The following is a 13,506-nucleotide window of genomic DNA, read 5'->3' on the forward strand; positions in this document are numbered from 1 at the left end:
AGTAATTAAACCTAATGTAAATGGTAAAGTAGTAAAGTGAAAATAATATGGTGTATTAAGTGGGAAACATCCCTCTTTTGACCAAGTGAACAAACAGTTAGTAAAAATCAGTATACCCTTTTGTCTTCTTTATGTTCCTTCCATATCAAATAGTACTATTTTCATGTCTTCACATTTGGCCACATCATGAATTTGCAGTCCAAACTTCAGTTCAGATTCCATTGCCAACTTCTCTGACCATTGACGTTCGTGCATACATTATTGGAATGTTACATGCATTTGATCATTTAGATTTAGATTTAGAAACATGTTGTAAAATAACTAGATTATTCTTTTCCACTTACAATTTTTCTATATAGCTTTTAGTCGACTCTGTCAGAAAAAAATCAACCATGATGTAGACTTTATATTATATATAAAAACTTATTTGTTTTCTTACGAAAATAATCAATTTAAAAAACAAGTCTCAATTTCAATTTTAATTCATCACAAAGTACTGTAAATTTTTATTTTTGGAATTTAGGATATATAGGCCAAATTTTAATGAAATTTTCAGGAAGATAGGCCAGCTTGAATGTATTTGCTGTGAAAAGAGTCGGTTCAATTTGGGCTAATTAATGGTTCTGTTCGTTTAGGAATGGCCCAATTAGGTCAGTAAACTACACACACGCCAGTGAGCAGTGACATTCCTTATTTTAATTAGGGGTGAGCATCTTCGGTTTGGTTCAGGTTCACGATAAAATTAGAATCGAACTGATCAAAATATAATTGGTTCGGTTTGGTTTTGATTTGTGTTTTTTGTACAGGTATCCAAACCAAACTAAATCGATTAAGAACAGATTGGTTCGGTTCGGGTAATTGGGTACCCGATGACTTTGAAATTCATAAAAAAAAAATAAATTTTTATCTTAAAAATTCAACAAATACAGTAAATATGTAACATCAATAGAAATAATCCAAACATGTTAAAAACCAAATACATTAAAAACTAAACTCATTAAAATCCAAACATGTTAATAGTGAATAATCTTTGTCTAATAGAAAAGTCATATGTATATATATTTTTTTATTTAATTAATATTTGATCGGATTCGCAGGTTGGTTCGGATTCCGCACTCCTAGAACCGATACCCGAACCAATCACTAACAAAGACCATCGGTTTAGTTCGGGTTGAACCCGATTATCCGTTGGTTCCAGAACCAATTTAATTGGCTCGGTTCGGGTTCGGACAGGTATTCGGGTACCCGATACCCGTGCAGAGTGGTCACCCCTAATTTTAATAAACTTTAATTACTTTCTCATTAACCAAAAAAAAAAAAAAGAAAACTTTAATTACTTTCTCAATTCATATAATTCACTACAATTTTAAGTAAATTATTAAAATCTAACACAACCATCCCATTTCGAATTTAAAAAAAAAGAAAAAATAAATGCCCTTTTTGATATGACTACTTGGTCATAGGACAAATAGTGACCTACTAATATATCAAAAACGCTTTAGACTAATAACGAAAATTGCTTAGACCCGTTTGTAAAAACTAAAAAAACCCTTTGTTTTTCATCGATCAAGGAAAAAAAACATTTACTCTTAAAAAAATAGACTATTCCTGCTACATTCAGCAGGCAATAATTCATCAAAATTTGCGTGAACAACATTGATTAACAAAGATAGATCGGCAAACACTAAACAGCACCTGCAAGAACAGAAAATCTAGAAGATACAGCACAATACAGGAAATTACAGGAACCGAGTTTTATTAAAACACTAGTGAATTTTAGACCAAAAATGCAGATAAGTAGAAAACCAAAAAATGATATTTCTATCTAGAGCAACAATCCAAATACATTCAACAAATATCAGGTTGTTGTCAAGTGACAATTCTTAACGTTAGGATGAGGGAGAGAAGATTTAAATATAACAGTAACCCAAACTCCTTTTTTATGGTACCAGTAACTCAAACTGTTTGACAATAGAACTAAACAAAAGCTCAAAATACTAAAAATTTGAGAAACAAGAAAATTTTCTTAATAAACAAAAGGGAGATATGTAATAATGATGGCACAACAAAACTCTTCTAAGCCTTGGCCTCCTCAGCAGCTGACTCAAAAGTCTCCCCAGGAACAAGCTCTGGGACGTCGTCATCGTTCTCCTCTTGTGCCACGGCTGAAGCAGCACCTGCCTCGGGAGCCTGCTTCTGAAACTGTTCCGCTAGCTTCTTTAGGTTTTCCAAGTTATCTGGTCCTGCATATTAGTGACCAAAATGTTCAGTATGGAGTAGGGAAGCAGGGAAAAATTAAAAAGACAAAAATGTGAAAGAAAAATAAAAAATTGAAGTGCATAATACCTAATTGGTGGATAATGTTAGGGAGTATATCCTGCAACTCTGTAAAAGGAGGGATTACATGTCAATAATAGATCAGTTAAAAATAGAGTTACTTAAAGTATAGCAGAGCATATAAACTGTATAAACGATGACTTATCATAAACAAAATACATATAACAGAAATGTTATTTTTCCAATGTGATACACAGAACAATGAGCAACATATGGTGTTCAAATCTTTGATGCCATTAAAGACTAACTTATAACAAGCTCAAGAGCAACAGGTTAATAATTGACCTGCTCATTATGGCACATGTATAAATAATTTGAACATACTTCATAATTTAATACAAAGCTCATTTTTTGACTATAAGCCGGGGTGCAATTGGGAAAAAGATGAGAGTTGCTTACTCTTTGTTTGTGGAGCACCACTAACAACCCAAGTATTAGCAGCAATGGATGCTTGAACTGGAAAAGGGGGAAAATGCAACTAGTTAATAAACTTTAGAACAAAATTTTTGAGTATATGATATGACACAAATACAAGATTTCAACAAAATATCAGAATGAATGTTACCTTTGGGGTTTAGAAACTGGATAACAACATCATCCTTGAAGATGTTAACTTCCTCGATGGCAGGGATGGCGTTGACGCCTATTCTCTTGAGGGTGCTCTGAAGCCTTTTGTCGTCTGTGGTGGTTGTCTTGTGGACGGCCTTCTTCTTTCTAAAACATAAAAAGGAAATGCAAAAACATAAGAGAAGTGAATCTAACTAAAAATAAGCATTGTATGATTCACACAATGCAAGTTGAAAACTAAAATCTATGCCAAAGCCAAAGTTGATTGAAATGAATGTGAACCAAATATAACATACGAACCTCCTCATTGTGCCCTTTCCCCCGGTTCTAACTGAACCGGCCATCTTCATCAATCTTTCTCTATTCATCTGATTTGACAATTAGCATACAACAAACAAATCAATAAATGTTTCTCATAAACTATAAATAAAGCCAATTACAGTAAAAATAATATTATTAAAGTAATTATAAGAATCAAAATTCAAGGACCTACCATGAAAATAAGAAAAAGAAAGAAGCATAACACACAACATCACTCAATGCAAATATCCATGAACAAATACAAATACAACTTCAATACATGAAAGCCGAAAAACAGAGCAAAAACTAATAATAGCTATGAGTCTACGATGATGCACTCAGCTCATGAAAACGTCACAAGGAACCACAAAATGATGTTACATAAAAATTGCAGCTTCCTCAACGCAAAACATAACAATCACCGATTAAAATCTCTAATTCCCTAATCAAATTCACTAAATATATTAACAAGTACTTTCAAAAAGAAAGGAAACAGATTAAGCCGCGTTAATGAACCGACAAAATCAACTGACCTAACACACAAAGGAATATCAGAAAACAATGGATAAAGTGAAATAAGAGTTGGAGCAAGGGAACACGGTACCTTTACGAAGCAAAGAGAAGAGTACCCTACTCACACCGCTTAGCACTTAGCAGAAGAAAATGGAAGAAGAAGAAGAAGAAGAAGACCTAAAAACCAAAATGAAGAAGAACACGAAGGAGAAGATAATGAAATTGAAGTAACGGTGCTAGGGTTTCTGTACTATTTTGGGCTTGGGCCTTTCTTCTTTTTTTATTTCAGATTATGGCCCACAAAAGTTATTGTGTTTTATTTGGATCAGGCCCATATTATAGGCCCAGTTTCAATATAGAAAACTAAAATGTGGGAAAACCCTTCCTTAACCCTAGCCACATTGCGAGCAAAATCAACAGCTAAGAGCAGTGGGTAACCCCTCTTTACTTTTCGTCATCGTTTAGGTCTTCCATTTCTCCGAGTGAAGAGTGGGTTTCCCTCTCTGCGTCGTTAAGGTACCATCTTTACCCTTAATCCACCATAATAATAACAATAATAACACTGTTTGATTTGTCTCCGTGTTAGGGTTTCGTAACTTGCTCTGATTTTATCCCTTTAGTTTCAGTGAATTTCTGTTATGTGCTGCAAAACTTATGCTTGTTTATGTGATAGATAGATAGATTTATCTACTGATTTGTTTGTTTTGTTTTGTGATTATTAATAAATCAGATGAATCGGGAAAAATTGATGAAGATGGCCGGTTCAGTTAGAACCGGTGGAAAGGGCACAATGAGGAGGTGTAATGCTGTATTCACTTCGCATATTATCCTATTATTTATTTTTAACCTTCGTATTGTTATCAAAATTTTATCTTTTCATTGTAAACTTGCTTTGTTCTTTAAAAATGCACTCATGTGTTCACTCTCTAGTGTCTATTATGGGAATTCAATCCATTCATCCATTTTATCCATTGTTTCTAGTGTTTTAACAGTGTGTACATATATGCCCTTTCTTAGAGTCACAAATACAATGCATATTTTGAGATTTTGATTGATTTCTCGTCCTTTTGTGTATGTTTATCCATTTAGTTTTTAGCTTTGTGTGAATCATACAATGCATTTGTTGAGTTGGATTCACTTTTTGATGTTTTGGCATTTCCGTTTTATGTTTTAGAAAGAAGAAGGCTGTCCACAAGACAACCACCACAGACGACAAAAGGCTTCAGAGCACCCTCAAGAGAATAGGCGTTAACGCCATCCCCGCCATCGAGGAAGTTAACATCTTCAAGGATGATGTTGTTATCCAGTTTCTAAACCCCAAAGGTAACATTCAGTCCAACATTGTGTAGAAGTCTTGTATTTGTGTCATATCATATACTAAATATTTTGTTTATAAGTTTTACTCATTAGTTGGATTTTTTTTTTCGTTTCCAGTTCAAGCATCCATTGCTGCTAATACTTGGGTTGTTAGTGGTGCCCCGCAAACAAAGAGTAAGCAACTTTCATCCTCTTTTTCACATTTGCACTCCACTTATAATCAAAATGAGCTTTGTATTAAATTATAAAGTATTTTCAAATTATTTATACATGGGCCAGAATGAGCATGTTATCTGATAGTCTTTAATGGCATCAAAGACATGAACACCATACGTTGTGTATCACATTGGAAAAATTTAACATTTCCGTTGTATGTATTTTGCTGTATTCTAAGTCATTGTTTATACAGTTTATATGCTTTGCTATACTTTTAAGTTACACTTTGTTTTTAACTTGTTATTTGCGTCAAATATTGACATGTAATCCCTCCTATTACAGAGTTGCAGGATATTCTCCCCAACATTATCCACCAATTAGGTATTATGTCTTCAATTTTTCATTTTTCTTTCATGTTTGTCTTTCACTTTTGATTCATGTAGCCGATCCCATCTAGTGGGACAAGGCTTTGTTGTTGTTGTTGTTGTTGTAGTATCCATACTGAACATTTTTGTCATTAATATACAGGACCAGATAACTTGGAAAACCTAAAGAAGCTAGCGGAACAGTTTCAGAAGCAGGCTCCTGAGGCAGGTGCTGCTTCAGCCGTGGCACAAGAGGAGAATGATGACGACGTCCCAGAGCTTGTTCCCGGGGAGACTTTTGAGTCGGCTGCTGAGGAGGCCAAGGCTTAGAAGAGTTTTGTTGTGCAATCATGATTATATATCTCCTATGTTTGTTAAATCTTTTTCCCCCCTAGTTACTCAAACTTTAGTAATTTGAGGCTTTGTTTAGTTCTCTTGTCATACACTTCAATTACCTGTTAAATTAAATCTGCTTTGCCTCATCTAAGGAAAAAGCGTTTGGCCACTTATTGCTTAATGTATTAGGATCTTTACTCTAGGAGTCTAGATAGAATCCGTTTATCATTGGACCTATCCAAAGAGCAGAAAAGGTTTAATTTGGTCGAATCAATTGCGAAACGCATTAAGGCCGCATTATTATTCGAGTAAAGTGACAAATAAATTTACGGATTTATATTTTGGACATATTAGTTTCTAGTTTCTAAAGAAAAGAAAATATCACAAGGGTTAAGAACAATTTGGACATATTAGTTTCTAAAGAAAAGAAAATATCACAAGGGTTAAGAACAATTTTGGTTTTTAAGGTATAGGTTAAAAAATTTTTTCGTTCTTAACTTTTTTTTGCATATAAAATTATCTCGAAGATTTAAAATTAAGTTTTAAAATTATTTTTTTTATTTAAATATTAAAATTTTAGATCAAATTATTCATAATAAAAAATTTATAAAATAAAAATAAAAAGATGTTTCTGTTTGGGAAAAGGAAAGAAGATTTTACTTAAATAATAAAATTTTTGACCAAATTATTTATAACAAAAATATTATAAAATAAAATAAAAAAAAAAATTGGGACAAAATTTTTAACCTATATTTTAGACAACAAAATCGTACTTAATTTTATCAATAATGTCTTTTAGAATAACAAATGTGGACAAGTTAGTTCAAATTAAAATTTATTATAATTATAAAAATTAATTTAAAAGTAATTTGTCCATATTTATTATGTTAGAAGATCTTATTGATATTATTTTTTTTAGGGATTGATCTCTCCGTAAATTCTAAGGGATTTGTTTTTTTTTTTTTTTATTATTAAAGATAGAAAGACTATATGGAAGGGATTTGTTACTTTACTCTTGTTATTTTATTGATTGATTATCATCGTGGTCAAGTCCAACTCAATTTAAAGATAAGCATTGCGAAAGGAGAACCAGTTGTAGGAGGCTAGGAGCAACGTTGAACCAAACTTTACTAGTATATTATACAATTTAATTGCGAGGCATGTACACAAGTCCAATCATGAATCTTGTGGTCGTGAATCATAACCTTACATTGAGTATTTCGTTCTCTATAGGAATTTTATTACAAAAAGAACTATTCTACTCGTTTATAGTATTTGCAGGGAAATCACCATGAAAAGGGGCTCGCTCCTAGCAAAAAAATTTCATTTTCCACATCTTTTATCCATTGAACAACACGGTTGCATGTCTTTATTGCCGATGCCTGCATGTGCTCGTTTTGTGAGTTTAAAAAAAATAGAACTCGTCCAATTTCACTAAGTTGATTATGATTCTACACCTAAGTAGTGAGAAATAGGTAAACATCTTTTGTAGAATATAAAATAATGGTTTAATACTTTAATCATATAAATTGTATACAAAAGGGGAAAAAGTGTACCTTGTCCGCAAGGGGATCAAAGGCAGCATACAGCTCAAAATCTTGTGTCACCCAACAGAGAAGAACTGCCTCATTAAAATAATAATAAAGAAAATCTGTTAGCTCCATGGTAATTCAATGGAACATGTAAATGTAATAGGTTAAATACAGAGAGGTTTAGGTTTCACCAGTTGAGTTGATTCTCATAGAACAACAAAATTGAATAAACCATTTTAAGCAAAAATCAAATATTGTAAAATGATCACGATGATGAACATTGCAGACTGCAGACATCCATATCAGGCTGAAAGCCACAATATTAATTACCGTAGTTTTCATCTCTCCGAAATTGAGTTTTGTGCAGTCCAATACCATTATCATGCATGGATGCAAAAAGTTTCTGGTAAGCTCTATACAGTCTGCAACAACGAAGATAAGTTATAAATCAGAGAACTGAGAGAAGAACCAAGATGCGCAGAAAAAAAAACGAAAGAAGTTGCTAAAATATTTAACACCTTTTTTGCTGCTGAGGTGTTTTAATGGATGGTGGAAACTCTGAAGAGACATATTGATCCAGATATATACTAAAGTATATAAAATGCCACAACCCTGCAGGACAGTCAATGGCGGAATTAGGTTCCAGGAATCTTTCAGGAGAATCAGATGGAAGCCTGTGCGGGCCCAACTGAGATGAACCAGACTGAGCTATGGGTGGAAGATCCCCAACATGCATTCCCCCATCCAGCAAAGATCTCTGAACTTCACTAAGAACATTTGACTTCAAAAGGACCAATTCAACACGAACCCTATAAATGGGCAGGCAAGTCTCAGAACCATGCAAGAATAGTAGTTGCTAGATATTATAAATTCATAAAATTTTCTTGTGAAGGTTAGAATAATTGGATTATGAACAATCATTTACCTGCAATCTTTAAGATGATAAAATGCATCTGAACTAGTGGTTAGCAGCATCAAGTATGTGTCAGCCTGCCATGGGTATATATATACAAAGGTCAGTCATTTGTGGGCATGAAATAAAGGGAGTGTGTTAATGATCTATATATTCAAATCTGACTCACATCAAAATAATGGATATAAGCGTACAAAAATGCTGAAGGATTATATCTTGGAAGGCAAACGGGAGAAAACGACTCTGATGTCCTGCATAATTATAGCCCACTAAATAAAATAAGAGTAACCAGCAAGATGAAGCAAAGAGACACCGTCTAACACTTGAAGGATTTAAGTTCATTTGCTGTTTGAAGGTTCAACGGCAATGGATCAATGATAGAGCAAGATTAAATGTATACACTCAGAGACAACTGAGTATGAAGCTGTAAAATACCATCAGATTTTCATGCTACCTAAACAGCCAATCATTGTATATTGAACACTATTTAAAACCGTATTGTTGTGGAAACTATAGGCAAATTCTCTTAATGAATGAAGCAAAAAGTGTACTACCAAAACAGACTATCTGAAAGATAAAATCTGCCTTCTACTTGCCTAAAGGATTCTGATGACATAACAAAGTTGGCCAGCAGCAGCATATCATCTGGATGAAGGGAAGCTTTCTGAGCACCAACAAGACTGATTACCTGTCCTCAACTTTTGCTGTGTTATCTTAAGTCAGTATACAAATGGAGAAATTGAGTGTAGGGTCAAACCTTGTGCCGGCACATCAGAATTGCAAACAAAACACCTGAATCGGCAATGTCTTGCAAGATAGCACCTGCAGCTTGCCTTGTTGCATATGCTAGAGGAAGACAAGTATAGGCATGAAGAAATGTAGCAGGATTCCTGATATGATCAGACAAACAACAACATGTAGTTATTTACTAATTTACTACTAGAATACAAAAATAGAACACTGGTAAACTGTACATGCTTAGAGCAGAGAAACCAACCAACTGAAGGAATGGATTAGAGAGGAAAAGACAATGTCTGTTCCACCGAGCAAGGGTGTCATATCAAACTTTGGGTTCTTCTCGAAGCATCTGTTTACTGATTTTGTTAGTATAACAAGTATCTGCATATGGGTGAACAATAGGGATAGATCATATAACGGTTACAAAATAAGGTTTCCATTTGAATGACTAAAAATGTACAATGGTAATTTTGTGGATCATAGAAGAAGACACAATGATTTATAACAGGACCATATGGCATTATGTGATCCATGTTGTTGACCTCATTCGGTTGGACAAGGCTTAGTTGTTGTTGTTGTACAAAATTAGGCACTCGGAAATTATTAGAGTAGAAATGCAACTGAATCATACCTGACCATAAATTAGCTCCAACTGCCCCCTTAATGACTCATAAGGTTCTTCTGTACAGCTGATGCTGACCAAATAAATTGGCCCTTTCACAAGAAAAACAACCTATACCAAAGTGTTAATCTTTTGATTTCACAACATTGAAGCAATGAGTTGGTCCAGCAAGCGATAATAGATTATTTTCCAGTACTATGAAAATTGTTAGAATCCAAATGAGCCCCCCAAAAAAAAAAAAAGAAAAAGAAAAACAGAAAGCATTGCAAAACAATAGTATTATTAGTGTAAGAAGTTTGAGAAAGAGTGCAAAAATAAAAAAGCACCGCCTGTATAAATAGGAAATGATCAAAACATAGTTTTTCTTAACACACTAACTATAAGGATTTGAATAAGTGGCGGGTTTCGACGTTTCGTGTAATTAACGATCAAATGGAACATAATATTCAAGAACCAAAATAAAAAAAAAGATGATCAAACCTGATGCTTTCCAGCCCTCACCCATTTCACAGAATCACCCCTAAAAAACAGAAAAAACAAATGCCATCAAAATAATCACATTCAAATTTCAAATACACATTCAAATATGGTAATTGAGTATTGCTGTAATTATTTAGTCAACCACGCAACAAACATCCATAATAATCACACCTGCTCTCTACAAAGGAAATGATTGCCTGCAAAGTCGCTGAAAATCCTGCAAGCTTATACTCATCTCCATACCTTAAAAAAAGTGCAATAACAACAACACGTTGTCAAAACAAGAATCAAAACAACATCTCATTTACGTTTTCAAAGCATAAGAATCTAGCAGGACACCAACCTAGAGTATATTGGCTTGCCAGAATGACTGAGAACAAAGAAATGCTTCTTCCTTTTTCTCCAAGAAATGGAAGCATCATCCTGCACTTCATTCATTAATCAAACACAGTATGATTTTCATAGGCATCCTAATAGAGAGAGTGCATTTTTCCCCCTTGTAAACCATCAACATAGTTAAAGCACTAGCCACAGTTCAAAGCATTAATATGGTGGGTTTGGAAGTTAAACTCAATAACGTTATTTGATATATAAAAAAGAACACTACCAACACAGAGCGTATACCTCATCGACATGTCGTTTTCCAGGAATCCACGCCGTTTGGGCGTCGGAGAATCCATGGAGTGTGATATCATCAACTTCCCTACTCATCTCCTCTTCAATTTCGCGCGCGATCGGTATAATTGGCGAACCGCTGGTGTCGCTGCTGCTGCTGCTTCCTCTCTCGCCGACGTAACCGCTGCTGCTAGGGCTCGATGGAGCTTCCGGTTCGACCTCCAAACCGGCCCTCCTCCCCGAGGAAGACGCAGCAGCGGCGTCTGAACCGGGTTCGATAGTGACTCGGACCTCTCCCGGTTCAACCTCACCTTCCTCCACGAACAGCTGAACAGTGATGGTTCCGCCGTTTGCGGAGGTTTCAGGGTTGGAAGAATCCTGATGCGGCGGAGTATGGGCGTCGTGGTCGGAGGCGGAAGAGATTGAGTAGTCCATAGAGAAGATAATTTCAGTGAGAGAGAGAGAGAAGTGTGAATGGGAGGAGTTAATTTTGGTGTGGATGAGAAACGGTTGGTCGTAGGGGTGCACCTGCCAGTCGCAGGGTCAGAGTGAGTGACTGAGACTGGTAGGTAGTTGACTGCAGAGATCCGGCGATAATCGACGGACTGGGATTGCCAACGGAGGAACCCGGTTAAGCCATTTTCCTTTTTATTTTATTTATTATTTTCAGTATGAAGCCAATTGGGGTAGTTAACTCCAAAGAGCCGACCAATTATAATTTAAATAACATAATTTTTTTATTTATTTAGAGGTTATAAATTTAAATCTCACTTCTAATTTTTAAAAAGAAATAATATAAGAGATTGACATCAAATATTAAAATTGTCCTAAAATTTTAATTGTATCAATTACATTTTTAAAATTAATAAAAATATATTACATTAGTTCTTGATCTATTTTTTATTAATAATATGTTATTTTATGGTTTGATAAGTGTCATTTTATGATTTTTTTTGGTGACTTGTCATTTTATGGTTTGATCACTTATAATAATATGGTAAAAGAATTTACGTAAAAAGTTGAATTATGTATTATAATATTATTTGGCTACATATCAATTTATACTATTTGTCACAACATTGTTTATATGTCATTTGTTATGTTATCGTTGTAGATGCGTCAAATTAATCGATAACTTTATATTAAGTATTTAAAATAAAATGTCGTGCATCAAATTAGTTCGTAAACATGATATATTTTTATCAATATCAAAAATATAATTGATGTAATTAAAATTTTAAAGATAATTTTAGTATATAACGCCAATCTCATTAACTATTTTAAAGTTTAACTCCCAATTAAAAATTAAAAATGTTAGCCGCATAAAATAATCATTGTACAAAATGTTAAGCTTTATATAATTATATATACTGTTTAATTTATTTTTAATATATATTTTATATAATAATTAATTTAAAAATAATTTTTTTATATATAAAAATATATTATTAATTTATTTTATATGAATAACTGATAATATAGAGTAGCTAATAAGTAATATATAATTATTATTATTATTGAAACAGAGGTACACCATTTTGTATTTTAGTAAGGGCTTGTTTCTGGTTATTTTTTTTTGTCAGGGCTACGCCGTTGTTATGAATTCTAACCAATAAGCCCATGATACACAAAAACAGGCCTAGTAAAATTGAGTGTTAATCAACACTTATAGAAAAAGCCCAAAAAAAGGTCCAGTGAAATTGAGAGTATTAAGGGAGCAAAAACCCTAGTTTATCACCCACACATATATATTGATACACTTTCGTGTAGCTCCTTTCCACTCTTGAGCCTCATTTCAGCTTCTTCCTCTGTTGGAGAAAACCCTAATCTCCATTTTCTCCTTCAACGCCACCAAAGCAGATTCAGAATGCCGCCAAAGTTCGATCCATCTCAAGTCGTCGACGTCTACGTCCGCGTCACCGGAGGAGAAGTCGGCGCCGCCAGTTCCCTCGCCCCTAAGATCGGTCCACTCGGTCTCTCTCCAAAGAAGATCGGAGAAGACATCGCTAAAGAAACCGCGAAGGATTGGAAGGGTCTCCGAGTGACCGTGAAGCTCACGGTTCAGAACCGTCAGGCGAAGGTGTCCGTCGTGCCGTCCGCCGCCGCGCTAGTCATCAAGGCACTCAAGGAGCCGGAGCGTGACCGGAAGAAGACGAAGAACATCAAGCATAACGGGAACATCTCGCTTGATGACGTCATCGAGATTGCTAGGGTTATGAGGCCGAGGTCGATGGCCAAGGAGCTCGGCGGCACTGTGAAGGAGATCTTGGGAACTTGCGTCTCCGTCGGGTGCACGGTGGACGGTAAGGACCCTAAGGATTTGCAGGAGGAGATTACTGATGGTGATGTCGAAGTGCCTCAGGATTGAAAAGAATAGCTTCTGAGAAGAGAGAGAGGTTTCTCTTTTTTTGAATTCCAAATTTTAATGTTTGAGACTATTGTGCGTTTTAATTTTTTATATAAGGAAGTATTTCGACTTTGTTTTGTGTTTTGGATAATTTAGATTATCATTATTGCCAGTGAACTCTCATCAGCTAGTTCAATTACTTGTTTTTTTTTTGGTTTTGTTTACAGCATGATGATAAAGTTATCTCCATATAGTTTTGATCAATATTGTTTAGTTGTTATTAATTAGTCTTGAATTAAATTCCGACGAAATTTTAGTTAATAGCCACTGGAATACGCGTCTGGAATCACTATTGCGGCAGCGGATAG

At 34.6% G+C, this 13,506-nt stretch overlaps 4 protein-coding genes across 4 annotated transcripts; 2 read left to right on the forward strand and 2 right to left on the reverse strand.

Moving 5' to 3' along the window:
• Positions 1-1,798: 1,798 nt before the first annotated feature.
• LOC112736508 (basic transcription factor 3) lies at positions 1,799-3,966 on the reverse strand. The gene is made up of 6 exons (XM_025786006.3): positions 3,809-3,966; positions 3,205-3,272; positions 2,903-3,051; positions 2,737-2,793; positions 2,347-2,385; positions 1,799-2,243 (listed from the first exon to the last, which is right to left on the reverse strand). Exons 2-6 carry the CDS (start codon positions 3,270-3,272, stop codon positions 2,077-2,079), a joined length of 480 nt encoding a protein of 159 aa, XP_025641791.1. The 5' UTR covers positions 3,809-3,966; the 3' UTR covers positions 1,799-2,076.
• Positions 3,967-4,096: 130 nt separating this feature from the next.
• On the forward strand, positions 4,097-6,060 carry LOC112736506 (basic transcription factor 3). The gene is made up of 6 exons (XM_025786005.3): positions 4,097-4,233; positions 4,448-4,515; positions 4,892-5,040; positions 5,152-5,208; positions 5,533-5,571; positions 5,719-6,060. The coding sequence occupies exons 2-6, from the start codon at positions 4,448-4,450 to the stop codon at positions 5,883-5,885; spliced, it is 480 nt and encodes a 159-aa protein (XP_025641790.1). The 5' UTR covers positions 4,097-4,233; the 3' UTR covers positions 5,886-6,060.
• Positions 6,061-7,006: 946 nt separating this feature from the next.
• LOC112736509 (vacuolar fusion protein MON1 homolog) lies at positions 7,007-11,469 on the reverse strand. The gene is made up of 14 exons (XM_025786007.3): positions 10,801-11,469; positions 10,520-10,599; positions 10,348-10,419; positions 10,177-10,216; positions 9,706-9,807; positions 9,334-9,455; positions 9,094-9,226; positions 8,933-9,024; positions 8,506-8,587; positions 8,349-8,413; positions 7,942-8,232; positions 7,754-7,845; positions 7,448-7,512; positions 7,007-7,273 (listed from the first exon to the last, which is right to left on the reverse strand). Exons 1-14 carry the CDS (start codon positions 11,224-11,226, stop codon positions 7,178-7,180), a joined length of 1,758 nt encoding a protein of 585 aa, XP_025641792.2. The 5' UTR covers positions 11,227-11,469; the 3' UTR covers positions 7,007-7,177.
• A 1,055-nt stretch (positions 11,470-12,524) lies between these two features.
• LOC112736510 (large ribosomal subunit protein uL11) lies at positions 12,525-13,270 on the forward strand. Its single transcript, XM_025786008.3, has one exon. The coding sequence runs from the start codon at positions 12,659-12,661 to the stop codon at positions 13,157-13,159; it is 501 nt and encodes a 166-aa protein (XP_025641793.1). The 5' UTR covers positions 12,525-12,658; the 3' UTR covers positions 13,160-13,270.
• The last annotated feature ends 236 nt before the right edge of the window (positions 13,271-13,506 follow it).

This window comes from Arachis hypogaea, chromosome 13 (genome assembly GCF_003086295.3).
Source record: "Arachis hypogaea cultivar Tifrunner chromosome 13, arahy.Tifrunner.gnm2.J5K5, whole genome shotgun sequence".
Lineage (NCBI taxonomy): Eukaryota > Viridiplantae > Streptophyta > Magnoliopsida > Fabales > Fabaceae > Arachis > Arachis hypogaea.

Excerpts from the sequence above, each read along its gene's own strand:
- LOC112736508 (XM_025786006.3), bottom strand. The coding sequence starts at position 3,272 with ATGAATAGAGAAAGATTGATGAAGATGGCCGGTTCAGTTAGAACCGGG. Across the intron at positions 2,794-2,902 it reads CCAGTTTCTAAACCCCAAAG|TTCAAGCATCCATTGCTGCT; the intron begins GTAACATTCATT and ends CCCCTTTTCCAG. Across the intron at positions 2,386-2,736 it reads TGGTGCTCCACAAACAAAGA|AGTTGCAGGATATACTCCCT; the intron begins GTAAGCAACTCT and ends CTCCTTTTACAG.
- LOC112736506 (XM_025786005.3), top strand. The coding sequence starts at position 4,448 with ATGAATCGGGAAAAATTGATGAAGATGGCCGGTTCAGTTAGAACCGGT. Across the intron at positions 4,516-4,891 it reads GGAAAGGGCACAATGAGGAG|AAAGAAGAAGGCTGTCCACA; the intron begins GTGTAATGCTGT and ends TTTATGTTTTAG. Across the intron at positions 5,572-5,718 it reads CAACATTATCCACCAATTAG|GACCAGATAACTTGGAAAAC; the intron begins GTATTATGTCTT and ends ATTAATATACAG.
- LOC112736509 (XM_025786007.3), bottom strand. The coding sequence starts at position 11,226 with ATGGACTACTCAATCTCTTCCGCCTCCGACCACGACGCCCATACTCCG. Across the intron at positions 10,600-10,800 it reads GAAAACGACATGTCGATGAG|GATGATGCTTCCATTTCTTG; the intron begins GTATACGCTCTG and ends AATGAAGTGCAG. Across the intron at positions 8,588-8,932 it reads ATGTCATCAGAATCCTTTAG|GACATCAGAGTCGTTTTCTC; the intron begins GCAAGTAGAAGG and ends ATAATTATGCAG.
- LOC112736510 (XM_025786008.3), top strand. The coding sequence starts at position 12,659 with ATGCCGCCAAAGTTCGATCCATCTCAAGTCGTCGACGTCTACGTCCGC.